The sequence below is a fragment of the Panthera uncia genome (assembly GCF_023721935.1).
Source record: "Panthera uncia isolate 11264 chromosome A3 unlocalized genomic scaffold, Puncia_PCG_1.0 HiC_scaffold_12, whole genome shotgun sequence".
Classification (NCBI taxonomy): domain Eukaryota; kingdom Metazoa; phylum Chordata; class Mammalia; order Carnivora; family Felidae; genus Panthera; species Panthera uncia.
The window spans coordinates 14,256,974-14,282,311 of record NW_026057579.1 but is presented as its reverse complement, the minus strand read 5'-3'; the positions used below and the strand labels follow the sequence as shown (position 1 = coordinate 14,282,311).

The following is a 25,338-nucleotide window of genomic DNA, read 5'->3' as shown; positions in this document are numbered from 1 at the left end:
CTTTAGCCATACTTGGTATGATATATTTACATGTGCATATATATTTTATCAATATGTATAAAAACAAGTAATCCAAAATTAATAATTTTACCCACTTCCCATAGCTTTTGACTACATTGCTTTCAAATAATATAGTTATGTGTCAGTATCTTTGCTTTTACAAATTTCTGTCATTGCTTTTAAGCAATTTGATTGTTATATGCCTTGTAGTTTCTTGCTGCTTATGATGTGGGTTTGTTGACTTTCTTGAATCTGGGTGTATAGATTCCATCATATTTGGACATTTTTTTACAAATATTTTCTCATATTTTCTGTCTCTGCTTCTCTCTTCACGTAGAGTAATTCAGGTTACACATTTATTAGGCCTCTTGAAGTTCTTCCATAGCTCACTGAAGCTCTGCTCATTCCCCCCACCCTGACCCCCTGCCTCTTTTTCCCCCCTCTGTTTAAAATTTTTGGATAATTTATATTGCTCTGTCTTCAATTCTGTTCCTCTGTAGTGCCTACTAATTTGTTCTTTTTTAATATCTCCTTGTCCTTTTTTAAAGTGTATAAGCTTTCCTTTAAACATGTTTATGTTGATTATTTGTTCCTCATTATAGATTGTATACTATTGCTTCTTTATTTGCCTGGAAAATTTTATTGGACTTCTACTTTTTTACCTTTTGGGTGCTGGATATTTTTGTAGTTTAATAAACATTTTTTATTTTGTTCTGGGACAAAGTTATATTACTTGGAAATGGATTGCTTCTTTTAGATCTAGCTTTTAAATGTTATTAGTTAGGAACAGAGCACCTTTTAAACTAAGGCAGAACTTATTTGTGATGATGGACATTTTTAATAAACTTGTACTGTCTAGTACGGTAGCTGTTGAGCACATGAAATGTGTTTGGTGAGACTAAGGAACTAAGTTTTTAATGAATTTAATTTTGAAAAGGTACTATATTGAAATAGAAGTAGGGTACCACATTTGAAAATGAAAGTCTAAGGCTACTTGGGCCTCACTACTGAGGTAATACCCATCTGAGAAATGTTAGGAATTCACTAGGCATTGAGAACACTAAATATTACAGCCCTTATTTTAGACTCTGGGGTTGGTCCCCTTTTGAGAAGTACTTAACTTGGCTTTTGGTGGTTTCCTCATATATAATACTCATCTGTATGCGCTAAAGACCCAAAGGAGACTGTAGATCTCTGGAGCTCTTTCTCTCTGCAGATCTCTCCTCCCTAGCAATGTGACTTAAAAACTGCAGCCAGCCATCTTTGTCTTCCTGGACTCCCAGTCCATATCCTTACCTTGGATGACTTCTGAGTTGTGCTGATCTATGGCCTGGGAAACTCTAGCAATGAGCTGGAGCAGTCCTAGAGCTCACCTCTTTAGTTTCCACTCACCTAGGTATCACTCTGTGGCCTTCCTGATGGCCATTGTGTGAAAACTGTGTAATGTATTTTCCTAGTTTTTAGTTATTTCAGGTAGTAGAGTAAATCTGGTTTTGTTATTTCATCTTGATTAGAAGTGGTAATCCAAACTAGAACAATTTTTTTTTTTAGTTAAAAAAAATGTTTTTAAATGTTTATTTTTGAGAGAGAGAGAGACTAACAGAGACAGAGTGTGAGCAAGGGTGGGGCAAAGAGAGGGAGACACAGAATCTAAAGTAGGTTCCAGGCTCTGACCTGTCAGCACAGAACCCAACGTGTGGCTTGAACTCACAAGCCACGAGATTATGACCTGAGCGGAAGTCAGATGCTTAACTGACTGAACCACCCAGGCGCTGGCCCCATTTAAAATTTTTTTTCATGTTTATTTATTTATTGAGACAGAGGGCGCATGTGCACAAGTGGGGGAGAAGCAGAGAGAGAATCCCAAGCAAGCTCCATGCTCTCAGTACAGAGCCTGACATGGGGCTCTATCTCTCAAACCATGAGATTGTGACCTGAGCTGAAATCAAGAGTTGGACCATTAACCAACTGAGCCACCCAGGTGCCCCTAGAACAATTTTAACATATTTTTTTAAATGTTTTATTTACTTTTGAGACAGAGAGACAAAGCATGAGCAGGGGAGGGGCAGAGAGAGAGGGAGACACAAAATCTGAAGCAGGCCTCAGGCTCCGAGCTGTCAGCACAGAGCCCGACGCGGGGCTCGAACTCATGGACTGTGAGATCATGACCTGAGCCGAAGTCGGATGCTCAACCAACTGAGCCACCCAGGTGCCCTGCCCCTAGAACAATTTTAAACAGACTATTGAGAAGAATGTTTTTTACTGATACCTTTTAGTATTTGACATTTATTGGTATGATACTATGTAAGTTCTTATCACCTAATGATCTTTACTGGTTTTCCTGATTATGTGTTGAATTAATTTTGTGATTTTTTAAAGTATTTTATTTAGGCTTTCTGTTTTTGCCTTTGTAATAAAGTAAATGTATTGTTGCATGATGTATTTTATGGTATTTACAGAATTTTCAAATTTCACACAAGAAACGGAAACTCTAAAGGCAGACTGTGGTTAGGAAGGAACTTCAGAAATTGACATCACAGGGGTATTTTTCAAACGTTCAAAGAAAGCACAACGTAGGAGATAATGAAAACGAACTATTTTATCATTTTAATTGTTTCACCTTTTTAACATTAAAAAAGCATTAGATCACAATTGTGTGAGTTAGAAAAGTGCAAAGAGAATCTGTATAACATATCCACACTGGTGAAAGTAACTCCTAAGTTCATCCAGGTTTTTGGATTTCTTAATGGCCAAATCAGATCATTTTAGTTATTCATTTCTTGATGTTTAATAGCATGCCATATTCCAGAGTAATGAAACAAAATATTGAGAGTTTAATAAAGTGCTTAATATTCGTTCTTAAAGTCGCTAAGCTTCCTAACTAAAAACAGCAAAACAAATCTTCATTATTGAAACTTGTTCCTTTCTACTCCCATTTGTAGAATAAGAAATCTACCGTAATGCTTTAGGATGAGCCCTCAGCTCGAATTGTGTATTTGTCATTTACAAGTTGTATCATAGCCTTGCTACAGGCTGTTTCCTTATTTTGAAAATAATATTCTTTCTTAATATGCATGTTGTGAGGACCAAATTACATGTTTGTTGCAAATACACTGAACTGTGCCTACGATAAAAGAAATGTAATGGTAATGGTTTTTCATTGCCTCAAGAGGTAATACTATTGTAATGTAATATTTTCTAGAGATAATAATTTAAGTGTCCTGGCTTATGAACAGTGGTGATTCCCTTTCATTGGTATCAGCAAGGATTGAATATCAGGCTTTACCTCATCAGTTTTTCCTAAATCAATTCACATTGCCTTCATATTAATGATAAAATCTTGTTTAATCCTTGTCTAAAATGGTTAGCTTCCTTCTTAATGATTTTGAAAAGCAGTGTATTTTAGGTAATATTTTCTTACAGATACACCAAGTATCACTGCTAAACTAATTAGTGAACAGAAAGATGACAAAGAAAAGAAAAACCATGAGGAGAAAGAAAAAGTTAAGGCAGAAAATGGATTTCAGGACAATTACAGTGTTGTTGTTGCTTCAGGTATGCTTTCTGTTTTTTATAATCTTGATTTTTGTTTGGATTTTATATAAAATATAATAATATATACTCTAGGAACTTCATGTATTAAAAGGTGTTAATGCAAAAAGCTGACTTAAAATGATGTCATAATACTGGATGTAAAAACATTACACCTGAAATCTATTACTTTATGTCCAAAGCTTACTGTGTTTCATCAGATACTGAACATGTGTGAATCCTATAGATACTCCATTTAAGCTTGACAGTACACAAGAGAATTGTACTCGTACTATCAGGTAATTGAGGAAGACAAAATGACCAAGACAACTGGTAATTTTGGAGGATATATTTTTTAACATAAATGAAGTGATTTTAGTTCAAAAGATAAAGCTTAGTCTGTATTACTTTACTCTTCAAATAGGAGATAATGGATTTTATTTCTATCTCAGAGAAATAGAACAATAGAATTTAGCGTTATTTTTTACTTTCTTGGAGAATAGTTACGAACATGAAGCTAAAATTCATGGCATGTCATGAAGGGCAAATAGAATTGGAAGATCAGATATAAAATCAGAAGAAACGTTTCTCCCTTTTGGCATTAGTTAGGAATGTGATGCTATTTAAAAATATTGTAGAAATACTCTTTTATTTCATTGTGTGTTGACTGATATAGAATCTTCCTGATTCTTTTAGGGCTGAAATCCCAATCCAAACGGGCTGTGTCAGCTACACCACCACGTCCACCATCCAGGAGAGGGAGGACAATTCCTGATAAAATAGGAAGTGCTTCTTCAGGAGCAGAGGCTGCCAACAAAATAATTACTGTCCCAGTGTTTCACCTGTTCCACAAACTCTTGGCAGGTAATGTTCACAATATTGAAAAATACAAAAAATTATAAAGACATGTAATCACCATACTCAGACTCCTGTTTAATCAAGTGCTCTTGATGAGGTACATGAGTTAGTGAGACTTTGTCCATACAGCTCCCTCTAAGAAAAATGAGAAGAAAAGAAGAGGTAACCTTTTACATGCTCTTTTTAACATTATAATGTTGCATATTTATACTTTACTGTTGTCTTAAATTTTGCTGTCAGTGTGCTATAATATCAGTAAAACTAACGTTTTAAAGAGGTCATAAAAAGTTATGTAGGAAGGAGCGTGAGGCAGATTTTGAAGAACTCGTTATGGTAGTAGAAGTCATTCATGTACCACTGAGAGTTAAGCAGTATTTTCTCTCTAGCTAAAACATAATCTTTGACCAGTATACTTCCTCTTGGTCAAGGTGATACCCAATTTGTCTCCATTTTTGTGCTTTATTCTTAAAATCCAATTGCCAACTATTCCTTCTTAGCCATCTTTTCCTTCTTACCTTTATGTTACTGATTTATTGCAGAGATCAACAAACTATGGCCAGTAGACTGGATATAAAAAAGTTTTATGGAAATAACAGCTGTGCCCATTTATTTGTGCGTTGCCCATAGCTGTTTTCATGTCACAGTGGTAGCGGTAGTGGTTGCAGCAGAGACTGTATGGTCTTCGTAGATGAAAATATTTATCATCTGGTCCTTCAGGAAGAAGATTTTGCCAACCCCTGATGGCTAGGAATGTTTGTTTCTTTGTATCTTGCTGTATCTCATGAGATCTTGGTGGGATTTGGTTTGTGACTAACACTTTCTACAGACATTATTGTTCTGTGTCAGAATTTCTGACATATGTGTCAGAAATAGATTTCTGTAAACTTTCCATGTGCTAATTTCAAATTGTTTTTAAACTGGTGTCAGAATCAGACGCTGTACATATAGTTCAGTAAAAAAGTAACTAATTGACTTAATCAAACCAAGTAAATATTTCCCTCTTGGATTCCAGGTTTAACTTAGTTATGTCATTTTTAGGCCAGCCATTACCAGCTGAAATGACGCTTGCCCAACTTTTAACTCTCCTGTATGACCGAAAACTTCCTCAAGGTTACCGCTCAATAGATCTGACTGTTAAATTGGGATCTAGAGTTATCACAGACCCAAGTCTGTCAAAAACAGATTCTTTTAAAAGGTTACATCCTGAAAAAGGTATGTATATGATGATCCCTTACAGTCTGTGATCTGAGAAGTAGGGATTTCTCTAGCTCATGACTTCATTTACCTTTGTTTTTATTCTGTCAAGTTAATGAGGTCTTGTTCTTTATGACTGACTTGATTTGTAAACATAATAAATTGCTATTGTTTTCACTGAAAATTAATCTTAATTTTTCTTACAGCATCACTTTATGAGCACATATGCTTTGATTTATTATTTGCCTCTTGCATTCTTTTTTTTTTTTTTTTTAAGCATTTTTTTGGAGTTTATTTATTTGGAGAGCGAGTGAGCACCAGTGGGGTGGGGAGTGGGCATAGAGGGAAAGAAAGAATCCCAAGCAGGCTCTGCCCTAACAACACGGAGCTTGAACCCACGAACCATGAGATCATGACCTACTGAGTCACCCAGGTGCCTCTAGCATTTTGCATTCTTTAGTAAATCTTAGAATATTGCCTTTGCTTAGTTTTCAGCAAGATTATTTGTTTTTATGTAGTTGGGTTTTTAGTATTTATACAGTCTGATCATTTGTAAACATACTAATCTTTTGGTTTTCCTTTGTGAGTGATTCAGAGTTAACCAATATGGTATAACTTTTAGTTTTCATTGTGGGAAGTCTGTTAGTATTCAGTTTTTCTTAATGGGATACTTCAGAACATGATGTACATATATTAGTATTTGCTTTGAATCTCTGCAAACTGACTTATTTTTACATAGAATATGCTTATAATATGCCCTAAAGGACAGTACTTCTCAAACTTCAGTATGACTGATTATAAGTTACCTACAGAACATTGTTAAAATGCATATTCTTACTCAGTAGGTCCAGGGTGGGACCTGAAAGTCTATATTTCAAAAGCTTTTACTAGATGATGCCAATGTTCACTTTCCAGTGATCCTGCTTTGAGTAGCAGGACTGTTAAGAGGCAGCGTCAGAAGTCATTTAAAGATTATTATAGTATCCAGCCTTAAAGCTCTTTCTGAGTAACATACTGATGCTGTTTTGTTGAGTAGAGAGGTGACAATAATATCCTTGTACATGAAAAATTATTATAAAAACAGACCTTTTTTTACCTGTTATTTGTAATTTACTTTCTAGATCATGGAGACTTACTTGGTAGCTGTCCAGAAGATGAGGCTCTCACTCCAAGTGATGAATGTATGGATGGAGTATTGGATGAATCTTTACTTGAAACCTGTCCCATCCAGTCACCATTACAAGTTTTTGCAGGAATGGGTGGACTGGCTCTTATTGCAGAACGACTACCGATGCTATATCCAGAAGTAATTCAACAAGTAAGATAAATTCCTAACTGAATATATAATTCCATGGCAAAGCCCTTTGTTCTTTTTTTGCTTTTTAAAAATACTTACTTGTGTTAACTTTTGGGGGGTACCCTTTCCCTTACAGTCTTCGAGCATCCTATAAATCTTTCACAGGTCAGTCTGTACAGAGAGCTTTGTGAGAATTTGTTGGTACCGAAGAAATGCTGAAGACCAAGTACATTTGCCAGACTCATTACACTGCAGCATTTTCCTTGATTTTATGGTCATCATGCTGTAATATTTTTATTTCTGTGCTTCTTGAGGCTTGATATTAATTATAGATGTTACTGGAAATGGGAGAGTAAGGCAGTAGTGTATACTGCTACCCAGATACTGCTTAACTTTTTTCCTGTTTTAGGTACCATTTCCATTTCAGGCAGTTTTAAAAACATAACTGCTTTAACCTCTTTACTGTTAATTAATGTTGCTGTTACTGATGAGCTTATTGATGTGCTTTCGGTGCTCCTCTGTTAATAAGGGGGAGTGTGGCACATAGAAAGTTGTAAATACAAAGCACTGGATATTTACTGAATGAAGTAGGGGAATTATTCTCTAATTTCATGTCCTAAGAATATATATTAGTTTCCTGGAGCTGCTGTAACAAAGTACCATCAGCTGGATGGCCTAAAACAACAGAAACTTATTCTTTGACGTTGTAAGAAGCTGTAAGTCTGAAACTAAGTTGTCTCCAGACCCATGGTCCCTGTGCAGGCTCTGGGGAAGAACCATCCTTGTCTCTTCTTAGGCTCTGCTGCTTGCTGGCCCTTGGGATTTGTTGGCTTGTGGCTGCATTACTCCAATTTCTGCCTACATTTTCACTTGGCCATCTTTCTTGTGTCTATCTGGTGTCTCTGTGTCTCCCTCTCCTCATAAGGACACTTGCCATTGATTTAGGGTCCACTCTGATCCAGTATGATGTCATCTTAATTTGATTGCATCTGCAAAGACCCTAGTTCCATTCTCAGGTAGATTAACAAATGAATGAGTAAATAGGTGGAGAAGATGGGAACGTTTTTACTCACAGTTCTGGCTGACTAATAAATGTAGAAGGAATGATAGAAAGCCACCATTTAGCTACCACTGTAGTAATTATTATTTCAGGCAAGAATTTAAAAATGCTGATTGTTCGAAGTTTGGTGAGAAAGAAACAAGATATTTATATAGCCTCAAAGACTCTGTCTACATACTCTTTTGACTAATTACAAAAGATAAAATGGTAACTTTATTTATAAACAAATGTATGTATATATGTATCTAACTTTAAAGTAAAGATATTTGGCAGATCCCACCATACTCATGACATCGTTTAATTCCTGATTTTTGGAAACTTTGTAAAAAGAGGCCCCATTATTGATCCTTTTATTCCTATATTTTATTTCTGTATTTTATAGAGATCATTTAAAGTCAGGTCTTTAATTTGAACCTGATGTTGAAACACACATATGGCCAGACAAAAAATTTCTTTTTCTTTAGGTAAGTGCTCCAGTTGTAACTTCTACCACTCAGGAAAAGCCAAAAGATAGTGATCAGTTCGAATGGGTGACCATTGAACAATCAGGGGAATTAGTTTATGAAGCACCAGAAACCATTGCAGCTGAACCTCCACCTATCAAGTCAGCAGTGCAGACCATGTCTCCCATACCTGCCCATTCTTTGGCCGCTTTTGGATTATTTCTTCGTCTTCCGGGCTATGCTGAAGTGCTACTGAAAGAGAGAAAACATGCCCAGTGCCTTCTTCGACTGGTATTGGGAGTGACAGATGATGGAGAAGGAAGTAAGTGTTTAGAATTATTAATGAATTCTAGAGTGCATAAAAGTTACTCAGATCAGTGCCTGCTACTAGATTTATTGTCGGTAGTTTCATTCTAATGATACACATAGTAAGTCCTAAAGAATCTTTATTTTCATTTCTTTATTCATTCAAAACGTATTCACTGTTTACAAACTGCTGGGCATCATTGGAGGCATTTAAAGATGAAGCAGATATTTAGATCCTGCCCTCACGTAGCTAATGTTCTCCTGTTTTCCAGTAATAGCAACAAGCAGTATATGTAAGTGTAGACTTAAGTTACAAATGCCTTGCAAGCACAGTCTTGTGAAGGCTCACAGTTATGAGACTGTTTCCTTACTACCCAGCTATGTGAAAAAGTGGTATGTTAGTTTTTAGTAGGGTGTTGAAGGATAGCATCTATTTAGGCTGAAATGAGCTAGAAAGATGATTTGAGCAGTGTTTGTGTGCCCACATCATATGAGAGAGGATAAGTTGGCTGATGAAAATTTACATAAGAAACAACACTGAGTGCTCATTTTAAAAGCTATTATTATTGATAATAGATCATGGAAAGTCTTAGTAAGAACTTCAGGTTTTAGGGTGCCTGGGTGGCTCAGTTGGTTAAGCGTCCTACTTCAGCTCAGATCATGATCTTGGAGTTAATGGATTCAAGCCCTGCATCAGGCTCTGTTCTGACAGCTCAGAGCTGGGAGCCTGCTTTGGATTTTGTACCTCCCTCTCTGTCTGCCCCTTGCCCACTCACAGTTTCTCTCTCTCTCTCTCTCTCTCTCTCTCTCTCTCTCTGTCTCAAATAAACATTAAAAAAAATTTTTTTTAAACTTCAAATTTTATTCTAAATAGTAATGAAGATTTATTAAAATATATGAACCAAGTTATGATATGATGATCTTTTTTAAGAAAGTGAATCTGGAAGCAATATTTAGACTAAAGTGAAAAGAATGTGGAAAATAACATTACATGACAATTATCTTGTAATATAATATTACAAAATAATAATAGAAAGCTATGGTGATTGTTTCCATTGGGCCGACAGTTTTATTTAATATAAGGAAACATTAAAGGAAAGTCATAATGTAGGATAGCCTAGCAAGTAGATTTTCTATTGGTTTACCTGTGATTCTTCAGTTAATGACCATTCCATTTGGAAATTAATAATTGTTCTTTATTTAAAAACTTTTTTTTGATGTATTGTTTTTGAGAGACAGACAGAGTGCAAGTAGGGGACAGGCAGAGAGGGAGAGAGGAATCTGAAGCAGGCTCCAGGCTCTGAGCTGTCAGCACAGAGCCAGAGCATGGCTGGAACTCGTGAACTGTGAGATCATGATCTGAGGCGAAGTCAGCTGCTTAACCGACTGAGCCACCCAGGCGCCCCTAATTGTTCTTTATTTTAAAATCATATGGTTTTGCAGAGTGGCCAAAATGAACAAATCAGGAGACTATAGATGCTGCAGAGGGTGTGGAGAAACGGGAACCCTCTTGCGCACTGTTGGTGGGAATGCAAACTGGTGCAGCCACTCTGGAAAACAGTGTGGAGGTTCCTCAGAAAATTAAAAATAGACCTACCCTATGACCCAGCAATAGCACTGCTAGGAATTTACCCAAGGGATACAGGAGTACTGATGCATAGGGGCACTTGTACCCCAATGTTTATAACAGCACTCTCAACAGTAGCCCAATTATGGAAAGAGCCTAAATGTCCATCAACTGATGAGTGGATAAAGAAATTGTGGTTTATATACACAATGGAGTACTACGTGGCAATGAGAAAGAATGAAATATGGCCCTTTGTAGCAACGTGGATGGAACTGGAGAGTGTGATGCTAAGTGAAATAAGCCATACAGAGAAAGACAGATACCATATGGTTTCACTCTTATGTGGATCCTGAGAAACTTAACAGAAACCCATGGGGGAGGGGAAGGAAAAAAAAAAAAAGAGGTTAGAGTGGAAGAGAGCCAAAGCATACGAGACTGTTAAAAACTGAGAACAAACTGAGGGTTGATGGGGGGTGGGAGGGAGGGGAGGGTGGGTGATGGGTATTGAGGAGGGCACCTTTTGAGATGAGCACTGGGTGTTGTATAGAAACCAATTTGACAATTTCATATATTGAAAAAATTTAAAAAAATAAAATCATATGGTTTTGATTGGAGGTGAATTCTGTTACATACCACTTAGAATATTAAATCCTCACCACAAAGTATATTTAATAAAAATGTATGAATTTCAAACTATTGAATATTAAAAGTATATACTTTACCAAATAAAGCACCTACTTCTCTATGTATTTTCATATTTGATGGAATTCTTCAAAAATGGTGATATTATTGGGGCATCTGGGTGGCTTAGTTAGTGAAGTGTCTGACTCTTGATTTTGGCTCAGGTCATGATCTCACAGCCTATGGGTTCGAGCTCTGTGTCAGGCTCTGTGCTGACAGTGCAGATCCTGCTTGGGATCTTCTCTCTCCGTCTCCCCCCATTCTGTCTAAATAAATAAATAAATGAATGAATGAATGAATAAATAAATCTTTGAAAATGGTGATATTGTTTTAAATATTTTTGTAATAACAAATTACAGCTTCTACATACTGTATAGTCCTACCTGTTTAGTTTCATATATAAATTGTATATACCTATTTTAGTAGATCAGGAATTTTTAATTATTTGAACTGATTTTTTTTTAATGTTTATTTCTTTGAGAGAGAGGGCACGCGTACATGCGCACCTACGGACGAGTAGGGGAGGGGCAGAGAGGGGGACAGAGGATCCGAAGTGGGCTCTATGCTGACAGGACCAAGCCTGATGGGGGGCTCAAACTCACAACACCGTGAGATCCTGACCTGAGCTGAAGTCAGATGCTTAAGTGACTGAGTCACCCAGGTGCCTCTATTTGATCTGATTTTTTAATTTAAGTAGATAGAGAGGTAAGAACCATTGTATTTGGGTAGTCCATTACAACATGGTAGGTGTAACCCTAAGCAGAAAATTACCTTTACGCCATTTTTTTCGTGAACATACATACATACTTGTTTTTTCGTGAACATACATACATACTTTTTAAAAAGTATAATTTTGATACCCATTTCTGAAGTGGTTCTCTTCCACCATTCATATGTGGTTTTTGTTTTCTTTTCTTTTTTTTTTTTTTTGCATTTAACATTCTAGCTAGACATAGTAGAAAACTATATTATGTACACACCAAATAAAATAGTTTTGCTCTTTCATTATCTGTTCATGGTTAAAACTACTCCCAGGGCAATCGGGTTACTTTTATACTGTTGTAAGGAACTTCTAATGCTTCTATTTTAGTTGTTAGGTTTTAGTTCTGACTTATAATAGTCTTGACATAGTCAATAATGATTAATTATTCTATGAATATATTTCAGCTTTTATTTGTTTACATTCATGATGTCTTCAAGAGTTTTTCTAGACACTAAATTTTAAGATACTCTGTGGTCTTTGGATTGCTTTTTAATAAATTTAATGACATAATTTTCTGTTACATTGTCACTATTAATTTGTGACCCTGAATATTGTTCCTTATTGTGTTCTTAAATATTTTTAATTTCGAGTTCTCTTTTTTTAATATAGGTCATATTCTGCAATCTCCATCAGCCAATGTGCTTCCAACTCTTCCTTTCCATGTCCTTCGTAGCTTGTTTAGCACCACACCCTTGACCACTGATGATGGTGTGCTTCTGAGGCGGATGGCATTGGAAATTGGAGCACTACACCTCATCCTTGTCTGCCTCTCTGCCCTGAGCCACCATGCCCCACGAGTTCCAAACTCTAGTCTCAATCAAGCAGAGGTAGGTTGAGTTTTACTTACCTCGATTGTGAGAAAGTTAAATTAAATTCATCGAGTACAGAATAGGGTTTTTTCTGAAATAATATTTCAGAGACTCATGTACATCTTTTTTGGTTCCTAAACAATATTTGAAAGAGAAACTATGAACTAAGTGTTTTCTTCTTTATTGGGTGCTTTGAGGAACCATAGGTTAACCTATCTGCTTAAAAAACAAAGATTTTAAAGCTTAAGGAAGCTTTCCCGTTTACCAGCGTATGCTGAATTTATACTGTGATCTCTTTTCCTTTTCCTTCTCAAGCTTTAGAATCATACTATTGAATTGGTGCCTCTAGCTAAAGAGTAAAACAAGAGAAAAAGAAAGAAGAAAGAAAACCACCTGATTATTTCAAGATGATTTGATTATGTTTTTAGAAAATTCTAAAATAATTAATGCTATAAGTAAATTTAATTAGGATACAGTATCCAGGTTCAGTATTTAAAAATAAGTTACTTTTGTATACCAGCAAGAAGCATATGATACGCTTTTTCAATCTATTTTTTAGAATAGCATCAAAAAGAGAAAGTATCTGTGAATGAATCTGAAAAAATATGTGCAAGACATTTACACTCATACATGAACTTTTTAAATTTTTTTTTTTTTTTAACGTTTATTTATTTTTGAGACAGAGAGAGACAGAGCATGAATGGGGGAGGGTCAGAGAGAGGGAGACACAGAATCTGAAACAGGCTCCAGGCTCTGAGCTGTCAGTATAGAGCCTGACGCGGGGCTCGAACCCACGGACGGTGAGATCGTGACCTGAAGTCGGATGCTCAACCTAGTGAGCCGCCCAGGGGCCCCAAATACGTGAACTTTTTAAAAGAAACACTAGACTTTAATAAAATGAGGTCTGTGCCCCTGTTTATTTCCATGGGCACAAAAAATATAACAGTTCAATGATACTTTTTTTTTTTTTTTTTTTTTTTTTGAGAGAGAGTGCAAGCAGGGGAGGGACAGAGAGAAGGAGAGACAAAATCCCAAGCAGGCTCTGTGCCACCAGTGCAGAGCCCGATGCGGGGCTAGAACTCATGAACTGTGAGATCATGACCTGAGTGAGATCCAGAGTCGGATGCATAACTGACTGTGCCCCAGTATTATTTCTTATCAAATTGATCTTTGTGTTTGATGGCATTCCAGATTTAATTTGGAGGAATCTGACAAGCCAATTCTAACATTTTTGGGGGAAAGGCAGAGGCTCAAAAATAGCCAAGGCAGTTTCAAAGAAGAACGTATTTATTAGGCTTATGCTATCATGTATCAAAATTTGTTATTAGTCTGTGGTATTAGTACAAGGATAGATAGAAGCCCAGCAAACAATAGACTTAAATCCCTGTATGTAGGATTACCTGAAATGAAAATAGTAACTGCACAACATGATGGGGTAAATACGATCTTATCAATAAATGATGGTGGGGTCAGTTAAATATTCTTGTGGAACAAAAATTAAACTTTAAACCCTAATGAACTCTATATGCAAAAATTAATTATAACTGGATGATAGATATAAATGTATGTAACACATACAAAATATAATAGTACCCTTTTATGGAAAAAATATGCTCATACCTTTATGATCTTAGAGTACACAAAGATTTCTGGGGTGCCTGGGTGGCTCAGTCGGTTGAGCATCCGACTTTGGCTCAGGTCATGATCTTGCGGTTTGTGAGTTCAGGCCCGGCGTCCGGCTCTGTGCTGACATGTCGCAGCCTGCAGCCTGCTTCGAATTCTGTGTCTCCCTCTCTCTCTCTGCCCCTCCCTTGCTCATACTCTGCCTCTCTCTGTCTCTCAAAAATAAATAAATGTTAAAAAAAAAAAATTTTTTTTTAAGATTTCTTAAAAACAATTTTTAAAAAGCACTAATCCATAAGGGGAAAAACATTGGAAAAAAGCAATTATGTTAAAATTAAGAACTATTTTTCATCAGAAACACTATTAAGATAGTGAAAACAGAAGTCATAAAATGGGAGAGTATATTTGGGTGTATCTGATAAAGAAATTGTATTCAGAATATTTGGGAGAGCTTCAAGAATTACAAAAGGAAAAGGCAGAAAACCTCATGGGAAAATAGAGGAAAGACTAGAATGAGCACTTCATAAGAGGGGGTATCTAAATATCCAATAAATGGAGAAAGGTGATCTGTTTCTTTATCAGAAAAGTACAAATGACTGGAATGGATACAATAATGTGGAGACAGTAAAAGATAAGCAAATTGTAGTCTACTATATAATGGGATACTATTAGGTGATGAAAGTAAACAGCTGCAGCCAACTACACGTAACAGCAGTGATGAATTTCACAAGCGCAACTGAAGTGCTACACAAAGTGGAATTTATACGGCATCACTCCATTTATAATTAGACAAAATGAAACTTCAGTGACTACAGTTTCATGCTTAGGTGGTAAAATTATAAAGAAGGGTAAGGAAGCATTGAGTATAAAAATTGGGATTATAATTAACTTTGTGGAGGAATTGAAGGTTTCACAAATAGGAGATAGAATAGGGGCAATTTCTTATGTGCAGTGATGTAATTCTTGGCCTGCCTGGTTAAATAAGTTTTTGGAGTTCATTAAGCTTGACTTTTTTTTTTTTTCATGCATATGTTATTATTTATATTACAAATTTTAAAAAATAAATGTTTATCAATAATGTTAATTCTACAGGTACTTTTATATGGTGATGAAATTGTGATTTATTTTAAGTTCATCTTATAAAACATGAAAGATGACATTTGCAGTCATAGATCCATAAAACTATTTTACAGATCTGTTTTTGGAAAGTATCATTGTATATAATATTCTTCTTTAGAATATCCTCATTAAAAGAAATGTAAAGCATTGGTATTATTTTTAAATTACCCTTGAAACCAATACTTGCAAATGTTTTGAGGGTATATCGTGTATTATATTTAATGAAAATTCTTTAAAAAGAGGATTCTTGTTATATAATTAATTTTACATTGCACAAAAATAATAATGAAGAATTGACCTTTACAGAGTTTGAGGTTATGTTAATAAAACCAGTGGTTCTAAGTCATTTTTTCTCTCTCTACCATTCACTTTTTTAGTATGTCCCCTATTCCCAAAAGATTTTTTCTACACATCACATTCTCAGTAAGAAAGAAATTGAAAATTGTTCCTTCTAGAAGTATGAGGAATCTTACTGCGATTAAAGACATATGACACAGTTAAAGAATTAAAGATATGCTTTAACTAGATTCATCCTAAGGGAGCTGGCTCATGTACCTATTCCTTTCACTGTTTATCTAATTTTGTCATTGACTATAAGTCTTTATCCCCTCTTTTACTGATATTTTAAATTTTTTATATGTTTTTGTTTAAAAGATTTTTTTAATATTTATTAAATATTAATGCACAAGCAGGGGAGGGTCAGAGAGGGAAGGAGACACAGAATCCAAAGCAGATTCCAGGCTCTGAGCTGTCAGCACAGAGCCCGATGCGGGGCTCAAACTCACAAACCATGAGATTGTGACCTGAGCCAAAGTCGGACGCTTAACTGACTGAATCACGCAGGTGCCCCTGTATTTATGTATTCTTAAGTATAAGCATTTTCCCCCTTCCCTTAACCCCTGGCAGCTGCCATGTGTTCCATCTCTCTGTATTTACCTACTCTGGGTATTTCATATGAATAAAAGTGTACAGTATGTTACCTTTTGTGTCTGTCATCTTTGACATAGCATGTTTTTGACGTTCATTTACAAAGTAGCATATATCAGTACTTCATTACTTCTTATGGCTGAATAATTTTAATGTATGTATATATCACAGTTGTTTATGCATTCATGGTGGGCATTTGTGCTGTTTTGGCTTTTTGGCTATCATGAATAGTCTTGCTATGAAAACTCATGGACCTGTATTTGTTTGAGTGTCAGTTTTTATTTCTTTGGTTATATACCTAGGAATGAAAGTGCTGGGTCACATAATTAATCCTTTGTTTACTTTTTTGAGGAGACTTCAGCTGTTCTCTTATAGCAGCTAAATTATTTATGTTGATACTTATAAATATTTGTGAGGCTAAATAAAATCAAATAGTAAGAAATTTTCATTTTTTGTTATAAGCCACAGGTATCGAGCTCTCATAACCCTACATCAACAGAAGAACAACAGCTGTATTGGGCAAAAGGGACTGGCTTTGGAACAGGTTCTACGGCTTCTGGATGGGATGTGGAACAAGCCTTAACTAAACAGAGGCTGGAAGAGGAACATGTTACCTGTCTTCTGCAGGTATATTTACAAAGTTGATATTGTCGGTGATAATAGTTAAATTTTTTTTTATATTTGTGTTGATTTTTAAGTATTGATGACTATCCAACTCATCCTCAGCTACTGTTATAAAATATATTATGCTCCTTGCTCTTAGTACATTTAAATACCCCTGGACAAAGATTATTTATTCTTCCCTCCTTGTAACTCTAAATTTCTTCCATCTCAATTAGCTTTTTCACTGAGAGGAAAGTGACAAGGACGAAATTATCCAATAACTGGAAAATATACCATTTCTACCTTCTTCCAGTCATCTTCTCTTCTAAAATGCTGTATCTGGACTCTCTTTTTTAAATATATATATTTAAATGTTTATTTATTTATTTATTCTTTTATTCGTTCCTCACATTGTTTTAGGACTCTTCTAGAATCAGGCAAGTTGCACTAGTATGGAAAGTCCCACAGCACCAATGGGAAGGGCAGGTGCTTAAATAATAGCTTTAGTCCCTGCATCAACTAATTGACTAAAATGGGCCAAGTTTTTGAGCATTATTTTCTATAATTCTAGAATGACAGGCTCATTCTAGTACGAAATTCTAAGATCACTGTCAAACTGTACAGTGAATCTATTCAGTAATATAAATAATACAAGAATCGTTGCTAATTTTTTTAAGTTTGTCTTGTTAGGTGGATTTTTTTCTGTATGTCTAGCTATATACAGTGTAACATTGTGCAGAACACACCCTTCTCTTTTGAAAAATCTGAGGGAAACAAGTCTTGTTTTTGAAACAAAGACGTTGACTGACTTGAAAATATAAACTCTTGGTACTTAGACTGAATATCTAACAAAATGCGGGCTTTTAAAGTATGTGAAGCTAAAATCCAATTTAAACCCTCTAATTTTTATTTTTAGGTTCTTGCAAGTTACATAAATCCCGTGAGTGGAGCAGTAAATGGGGAAGCTCAGTCATCTCATGAGAGTAGAGTACAGAACAGTAACGCCCTTCCTTCTGTACTTCTGGAGCTTCTCAGTCAGTCTTGTCTCATCCCAGCTATGTCATCTTATCTACGAAATGATTCGGGTAAGTCACATTGTCATTAGTCCTTTGTTTACTTTATTATCTATTAAAATAATGAGGTTCCGTTGGAGTATTTGGTATTATCCTTCCCCAGTATCTGTAGGCATGAGATTAACGGATTTATTTCTTAAAAATTATTGTGGAAACACTTAGTTGTTTTTTGGGGATTCTAATTGGGTTACCTGTGTTGTCATCTGTCCTGAAACACAAAATCAAAGTTTTCATTGTCTCTTTGTTTTAACCTGTGAATGTACTTTTTTACAAATAATGTATAACTGAAAATAATGGGCAAAGGCTAGTAGCTTCTTGATAATATTCTGAGCTAAATATTATATATTATATATAAATATGGTTGAACTTCTATGCATTTTAATAATTTTAATGTTTTTCTCAAACACTATAAAATTTCAGATGATGGTAATTTCAAGACATGTATAAATTATTTTAGTCCCATAGGTACTTGATAATAAGACTACTAATTTCATAAATTCACTAATAAAAGTACTGTGGGTACTTACTTTGCCAGTGTGCAGCTGATCATTGAAACTAGTTTATTTCATAAGTAGTTATGAAAGTATCTTCTGAGAAACGTATTCTTTTCCTAAATAATAATAGAAGGATGTGTTTTGTTTAAAGATAGTGCCAAGAAAAACAAGTTAATTAACATCGCTTCCCTTTCACCAGGAACTTTTAGTATCTGTTCTTCTTATCTATGCCTTTCTTTAATCATATTGTTATGAAAATAGACATTTACACATCTGCTTAGATTATTAAGGAAGAACAGGTGAGGAAAATGATGGGAATAAATCTTTTTAATGCACGGTTAGAGATGGAAAAGCTACTTGTATTTGTAAAGGGGTAACTGCCTCTATTTTCTACCATTATGGAGATTATTGGGCTTCTAAACACAGTTCTCTAATCTGCCTTAAACTTCATAAAAATATTGAGATGATACATTATTTAGATTGAGTTTTCTTTTACATTGACATGTTTGATACATTAAATTGGTCTTTTTTAAAAAGTAGTTATCAGGTACACAGTGTATTTTTTTGATTAAGTAAAATATTTAGAGGTATAAACACTTAACTATTTTAGATATTGGTACTGAAATTTAACATTGGGTTGTGTAGAGAAATTGAGTAGAGTGGGATAAGGTTTTTCTTTATCTCTTTCCACATTATTAAAATATTATTTAATTAGTCCTTTCACTTTTAAAATGTATATCCTCTCAAAAATTTTAAAATTTATCTTGTTCTATAATTCAGTCTTTGTATAATACTGAGCTTTTATGTTTATGGATCAGGGTCAAAAAGGAAATCCAGTATTATCTACTTTTACTGTTTAAAGTAATGTATTCATGTAAGGTGCACTTTCTGGTAAGTATATATGTTAATAAATAAACTGTGATTTTGTTAACCATATGCAATTACGGAGACTTAGATGCTGTATCTTGGAACTATTTTAGAAGTTTAATGTGACAGATCAGAATTTGACCTTTCCTTTATGACTTACTCTTTCCCTATAAAATGATTTTGTTTTAGCCCTACTTTTAGAATTATGTGCTCGAACCTGGTACCTTGTCCATTGGTATAACTGGAATTGGTACATTTATATTTGAATGTGGTAACAAAAATGATTTTGGAATAATACTTTAAGATCAATTAATTGCTATAAAGTGACTTAGTTAAGTAGATCAGATGATTTGGTAATACACCTTTTAAATGATGTTTTAAATGATCAGAGAAAATTACTGTCACGTTTGGGATATATTCTGATCTTTAGATTGTGAGAAAAGTATGCTCATTTAGAATATTCTAAATATGAATTGATTTTCAGGAAAAAAATACCTTAGTATTATATCAGTAAATATGTTATTTATATGATCATTAATTTTGCTTAAAATGTTAGTTTTTAAGTAGCATTTTAAAATCTGAACAGATTACCTGGTCCAATTTCCAGTTTTGTCACTTGCCTATAGAACATTATTTTTGGTGGGATGCCTGGGTGGCTCAGTCAGTGAAGCAACAGACTCTTAATTTTGGCTCAGGTTGTGATCTCACGGCTCATGAGCTCAAGCCAGTTAGGCTCTGTGCTGATAGCATGGGCCCTGCTTAGGATTCTCTCTCCCTCTCTCTGCTCCTCCCCTGCTCACACACTCTTGCTCTCTCAAAAATAAATAAATAAACTTAAAAAAAAAAAAAAAAAGAATATTGACAAGTTTGGGTGGTGGGATAGGGTAAAAAACCGTTCCCAGCTTTGCTTTGTCTTTCATAATACTGACATTTTTTACAGACTACAGGCCATTTGTTGGTGTTTGTGGGAGAGGTGCTAATAATTTCATTTGAGACATTATATTCAAGGGATGGTTTGCTTGCATCGCTAGCAGATAATATACAAAAACACAAGCAAGCATAATGAAATAGGCTGTCTTGAGAACTCTGGTAAAGTAGTACACATTTCCTTTCTGTTACATGTTTGGAAACAATAGGCGAGCAAGACAAGACATACAGCAGTTCATGCCGTACTTTCATTGGCCTGCCATTAAGTATTGAATGTGATTTCTTACCCCTTTACAACCTCGTTTTTGTCCTTCTTTTCTGACTCCTAATGTATAAGTTAGATACTTTGAAATCTCTGAACTTTTCTTCTTAATGACTATTAAAGAGTGCTATGAATACCAGAGTCTACTTGTGTCTTTTAATAATGCCTTAAAGTTCTCATATTAGAAGGCTTGTTATGTAGCAGGTTATCTGTAAGTCTGTTTTATTTTGGTGGAAGTTTAAAAATTGGCCAAAAATTTTAAGTGAATAACAATATGCTAGCCATACTGATAAACAGAAATTGCACATAATAATTGATCTTCACTTTAGCTGTGAACATCTTTGCATCACAGGTGAAAAGAGAGTACTGTCCGTTGTAAAATCATTACCAGCATAAAGAGTGCATACTGATTCCTTGGAGAAAAGGACACCCTTTTTTCCGTTACTGACCTTCTAACAGTTCTGTAACTGAGACACTGATCCCATTCTCCAGAGATAGGTACTGATTATGTTTAGTCATTACATCTGTTATATTTACAATAAGTGATTCTCAAACAACACTTTAACTTGTAGCATAATATGGCTTTGTATTATTTATCCAGTGTGTTATTTTTATATTGATTTGTAAAATTTAAAAATTACTGGATACGCTTATGAATGTGTATGTTTAGTGTTTTATTTATTTTTGAGAGAGAGCGAGCAAGCATGCGCACACGTGTGTATGCAAGCAGGGGGGTGGGTGGAGAGAGACACGGGGAGGGAGAGGGAGAGGGAGACAGAGAATCCAAAGCAGGCTCCAGGCTCTGAGCCGGCAGTGCAGAGCCTGATGCAGGGCTCAAACTCATGAACCGTGAGATTATTACCTGAGCTGAAGTCAGATGCTTAACTGAGTGAGCCACCTAGGCTCCCCCCAGGAGGAATTTTTAGTAACCTAAGAGTAGTTTTGTTACTATACACTTTTCATATATTGGTCTTTCTCTGTTGGCCTGAAAATGGGTGGGGCACAAAAAGTAGAAGCCTGTTTATAAGTGAAAGAATGGCAAAATTTTTGAAGTGTTTGGTTTGGTGATCAGATTTCTCAGATATTATGGGATGATTTCAGTTATTTAAAATAGATATGTATATTTGAAGCTTAAATAATAGTTCTTTTTATGCTAATAAAATAAAGAAATATATTAGTGTTCTTACTTGCTTTTGTACATTAGATTAACCCAGTAATATACCTCTCTGTTGGCCAACTATATGTATCAAAACAGTATTGTGTATGTATTTTTAAATTTTTCTTGAAAGAATTTAATTCAGTAAGCTTAGTATGTAACCAAGAGAGTTGCTGGAAAAATTATAAAACAGTAAATTTGAAGCCAGAGCTGAAGGTGGGTAATTGAAACAAATAAGTGAATTACATGTTTGAACTCAAGTATCAGTTTTCATAGGAATGGTAAAAACCGTTAGAGAAAGTAGTTAGGTAGATAGGAAAATCCTTGTATAAAGAATGTGTTCATTTTAACTTTTCTTTGTCAACATTCTATTTGTTATAGCCATGTTATTTTGAAAGCTGCCTTGTAAACAAGGATTTTTTTCCTCAAGCCACGGTTAACTATGCTATTCAGTAAGCATGCAGTTACCCTACTGGCCACTAGATGGAGATCCTGTTTCATTGCTAGCAATATTTGGTTTAAAAAAAAAAAAGTATGAATGTAGAATGTTCCTTTAAGGTACCTCACCCTCACCTCATCTTGATACCATTTTGGGAAATGACATTCTCCTATTTTCAGAAAACATCACTGAGAATGTTAACTTACTTGCCACTTATGTAATGGAACAAAAGCCTTTATCAGGGATGCCTGGGTGGCTCCATTGGTTATACATCTGACTCTTCACTTTAGCTCAGGTCATGATCCCAGGGTCATAGGGTTTAGCCCTACATCAGGCTCTGCACTGAGCGTTAAGCCTGCTTAAGATTCATATTCTCTCTCTGTCTCCCTCCCTCCCTCCCCCCTTTTCCTCCCCCCTCCCCCATCCCTCTCCTGCTCATACTCTTTTTTCTCTCTCTGTAAAAAAAAAAAAAAATCCTTTATCAGTATTATAAAATCTGTACCATTTTAGTGCTGGTTTCATAGCATGGAGGTAAATACAATTTCAGAAAGGGAAACTTGAGTTTTCCTGTTCATTCCCTGCCAATATACAGACTAGGAAAGGACAAATGAGAAAAATGAAATCCAGAGACATTTAGTCAGTTGCCCGGGTTTAACTCTTTAGCAGTAATCTGGCTATTACCAAACTCAAAAATTTTCAAATCTGAAGGAAAGCCATAAGTGGATTTTTCAGTATGGAAAAGAGAAATGAATAAACATGATAGGTTAGAAGAAGGTAGAAATGAGAAAACAAGTACAGGACTTTCTTTTGGGAACATTATAAGGTACCAGTTTGGCTGTTTGTCTTAGCTAAGTGATGGTATATACTAATACGAAAATTTTGTCATTTTCACAGCGTTGGTTTGCTGGTTCCATAACTACCTATAGTGGAACAAAACCCATTAGTGTAAGCTGTATTAAAGTATCTGATTTTCCTCACACTGGAGTTATGTGTTGAGGTTCTTATCGTGTCTTATCTTTTGTTATATTTCTCAGAAAGTGAGGATTTAAGTTTAATCTCATGAGTATACTAGTTGAAAATAAAGTTAATTTTCTTGTTATAGCAAATGTCTTAATTTAAATATGACTATATTTTTAAAACCCAAAGTTATTACTATAAAGTTAATTCAAAGTAAATGTACAATTGGAAGTGTACCCATCTTTCCTTTTTTTTTCTTTCCTTTTTTCCCCATCCATCTTTCTGGTCTTCAGGGCAGTAAATTCAGGAGGGCCTATTGTTCTTTAAGAGCTTGAATATTACATTAGTGTTGTACCGAGAAAAGATAATAGTTTATCAATAGAAAGTATGCAATTTTATCATTTGTAAAAAGTTACTTTGTTGATACAACTTGCCTGAGAACAAATAAGTAGAAATTATTGAGCCATTATGACACATAATACTTAACTTTATATCCTTATTTACAGTTTTCTTTGTAATAGTTTACTTGAAGCTTTTGAGTTGTGTATGCCATTTCTTTGCACTCTTTTAATAAACAGTCTGTCAGAAAGGGGTAAAAATTTTAAGATACTTCTGCTAAGTAGAATTGTATGCCATTTGGTTTTTAATCCCAAACTGTTATAATATGGCCCTAGTTTTCTTGAAAATTAGCTGAGGAGTACAAAATAAAATCTGGAATGCTTGCCTATATTTAGTGTATCTATTTTCTACAAAAACAAGATACTTTCAGGACCTGTCTACCGTTTCATTCTTTTTTTTTCTTTTAATTTTTTCTAATGTTTGCTTATTTTTTGAGAGAAAGAGAGTGTATGCAAGCAGAGGAAGGGCAGAGAGAGAGGGAGACACAGAATCTGAAGCAGGCTCCAGGCTGAGCTGACAGCACAGAGCCCGACGCAGGGCTCGAACTCCCGAGCCGCAAGATCATGACCTGAGCCGAAGTCAGACACTTAACTGAATGAGCCACACAAGCACCCCTCTACCATTTCATTCTTGGTAAAAGAGTACAGAATGCCAAGATTTTGATCATGTTAGTGTCCACTCAGTGTGTCTTGCACATAAGCGTTCATCAACAAATGTTAGTTCCCTTTATCTGGAATTCTCATCTTTGTCAGAGGCATCCTATATGCAAATATCTTTGGTGTAGAATACATCACTCTCTCTGTTAAATAATTGTACTGGTAATTGTAAAGGGGGAGATGGGGTTGCTTTAATTAAACTTTAAATGGATTCCCAACTGATTTGATTTGTACCGGTTTGTAAGGATAAAATATCTGCAACACTGCAGAGATACCTTACTTGATCAACCACAGTAAAGCGATCCTTCCTTCCTGTTAGTTGCCAGTGTACCTAATGCTTATATTTTCACTTCTCACGTTGTAGTGCTGTTATAGTATAAACTTTCTTAATGAATCCACCTAACCACTTGCCAATTAAACATAACTCTCTAGTTCTTTTATAAACAACTCAACTTGTATATGTATATTTCTGTTCTCAATAGTTAAATTGTAAACCTGTTAAAAGTTGTGTTTGTTTCCAAATTTATTTATGCCTCTATTGCCATTACATAATTCAATATTACACAAACTGGATGTTTATATAACAAATTTAGAATACTTTTTTTAAAGACGCCATAAAAAAGGAATTGACTAAAACAATCAAATTAATTAGGTTTACATTGAGAAACTATAAAATATATCATATACATACATATTTCCCCAGCAGAATGCCCTTCCAGCTGCGTAGAGCCCTTCCTGACTTGTGTAAGAAACATACATACTTTGATCCTATGCCAAAAATCTTTGATACTTTGATGTGGGTTTCTCTGTATTTCATTCTTTTTGTCTACTGGCTGGCTTAACTGCCGACTTAAGCCAGCATTCAGCATTTCTAGGGTTGACATGAATCCCCAAAATAATTTGTTGGCTAAGGCTCAGTTGAGGAGTATGAATTCAATAAATTAAATAATTGGAAAACTGCAAGGGAGAGGAAATATTGTGTATGAATTATTATATGCAAAAGTTACTTTTATCAAAGTATTTGTATGAAGTCCATTGATGTTTCTGTTATAGCACTTATATATGATAGTGTTACTTATATCAAATTCATAGCTATGCAGTAAAACACCTTCTAATTGTTTGTTAATGGACAAATAGTCTTCATGCTGTGTGCTCACTTAAGATACCCTTTTAGTAATTTTCATTTGCAAGTAACTTTCTAAAAAAATATTTTTTTAAGTTTATTAGAGCAAGCACATGCGTGCAAGAACAGGGAAGGGACGGTAGGGGGCTTTGGGGGGAGAGAGAGAGAGAGAGAGAGAGAGAGAGAGAGAGAGAGAGAGAGAGA

General features: G+C 35.1%; 1 protein-coding gene across 7 annotated transcripts in view; it reads left to right on the top strand.

The window, feature by feature from the left end:
• BIRC6 (baculoviral IAP repeat containing 6) overlaps positions 1–25,338 on the top strand; it is a 224,931-nt gene that overhangs the window by 151,493 nt on the left and 48,100 nt on the right. For all 7 annotated transcript variants that reach the window (XR_007462427.1, XM_049652325.1, XM_049652324.1 and 4 more), the window contains 8 exons: positions 3,424–3,555; positions 4,228–4,395; positions 5,428–5,601; positions 6,705–6,901; positions 8,405–8,705; positions 12,310–12,527; positions 16,641–16,805; positions 17,698–17,866. Coding sequence is in view for 6 of the 7 variants with exons in the window: in XM_049652325.1 (XP_049508282.1) it covers positions 3,424–3,555; positions 4,228–4,395; positions 5,428–5,601; positions 6,705–6,901; positions 8,405–8,705; positions 12,310–12,527; positions 16,641–16,805; positions 17,698–17,866 (1,524 nt within the window). In the remaining variant the exon portion in view is untranslated. The remainder of the gene's footprint in view (positions 1–3,423; positions 3,556–4,227; positions 4,396–5,427; positions 5,602–6,704; positions 6,902–8,404; positions 8,706–12,309; positions 12,528–16,640; positions 16,806–17,697; positions 17,867–25,338) is intronic.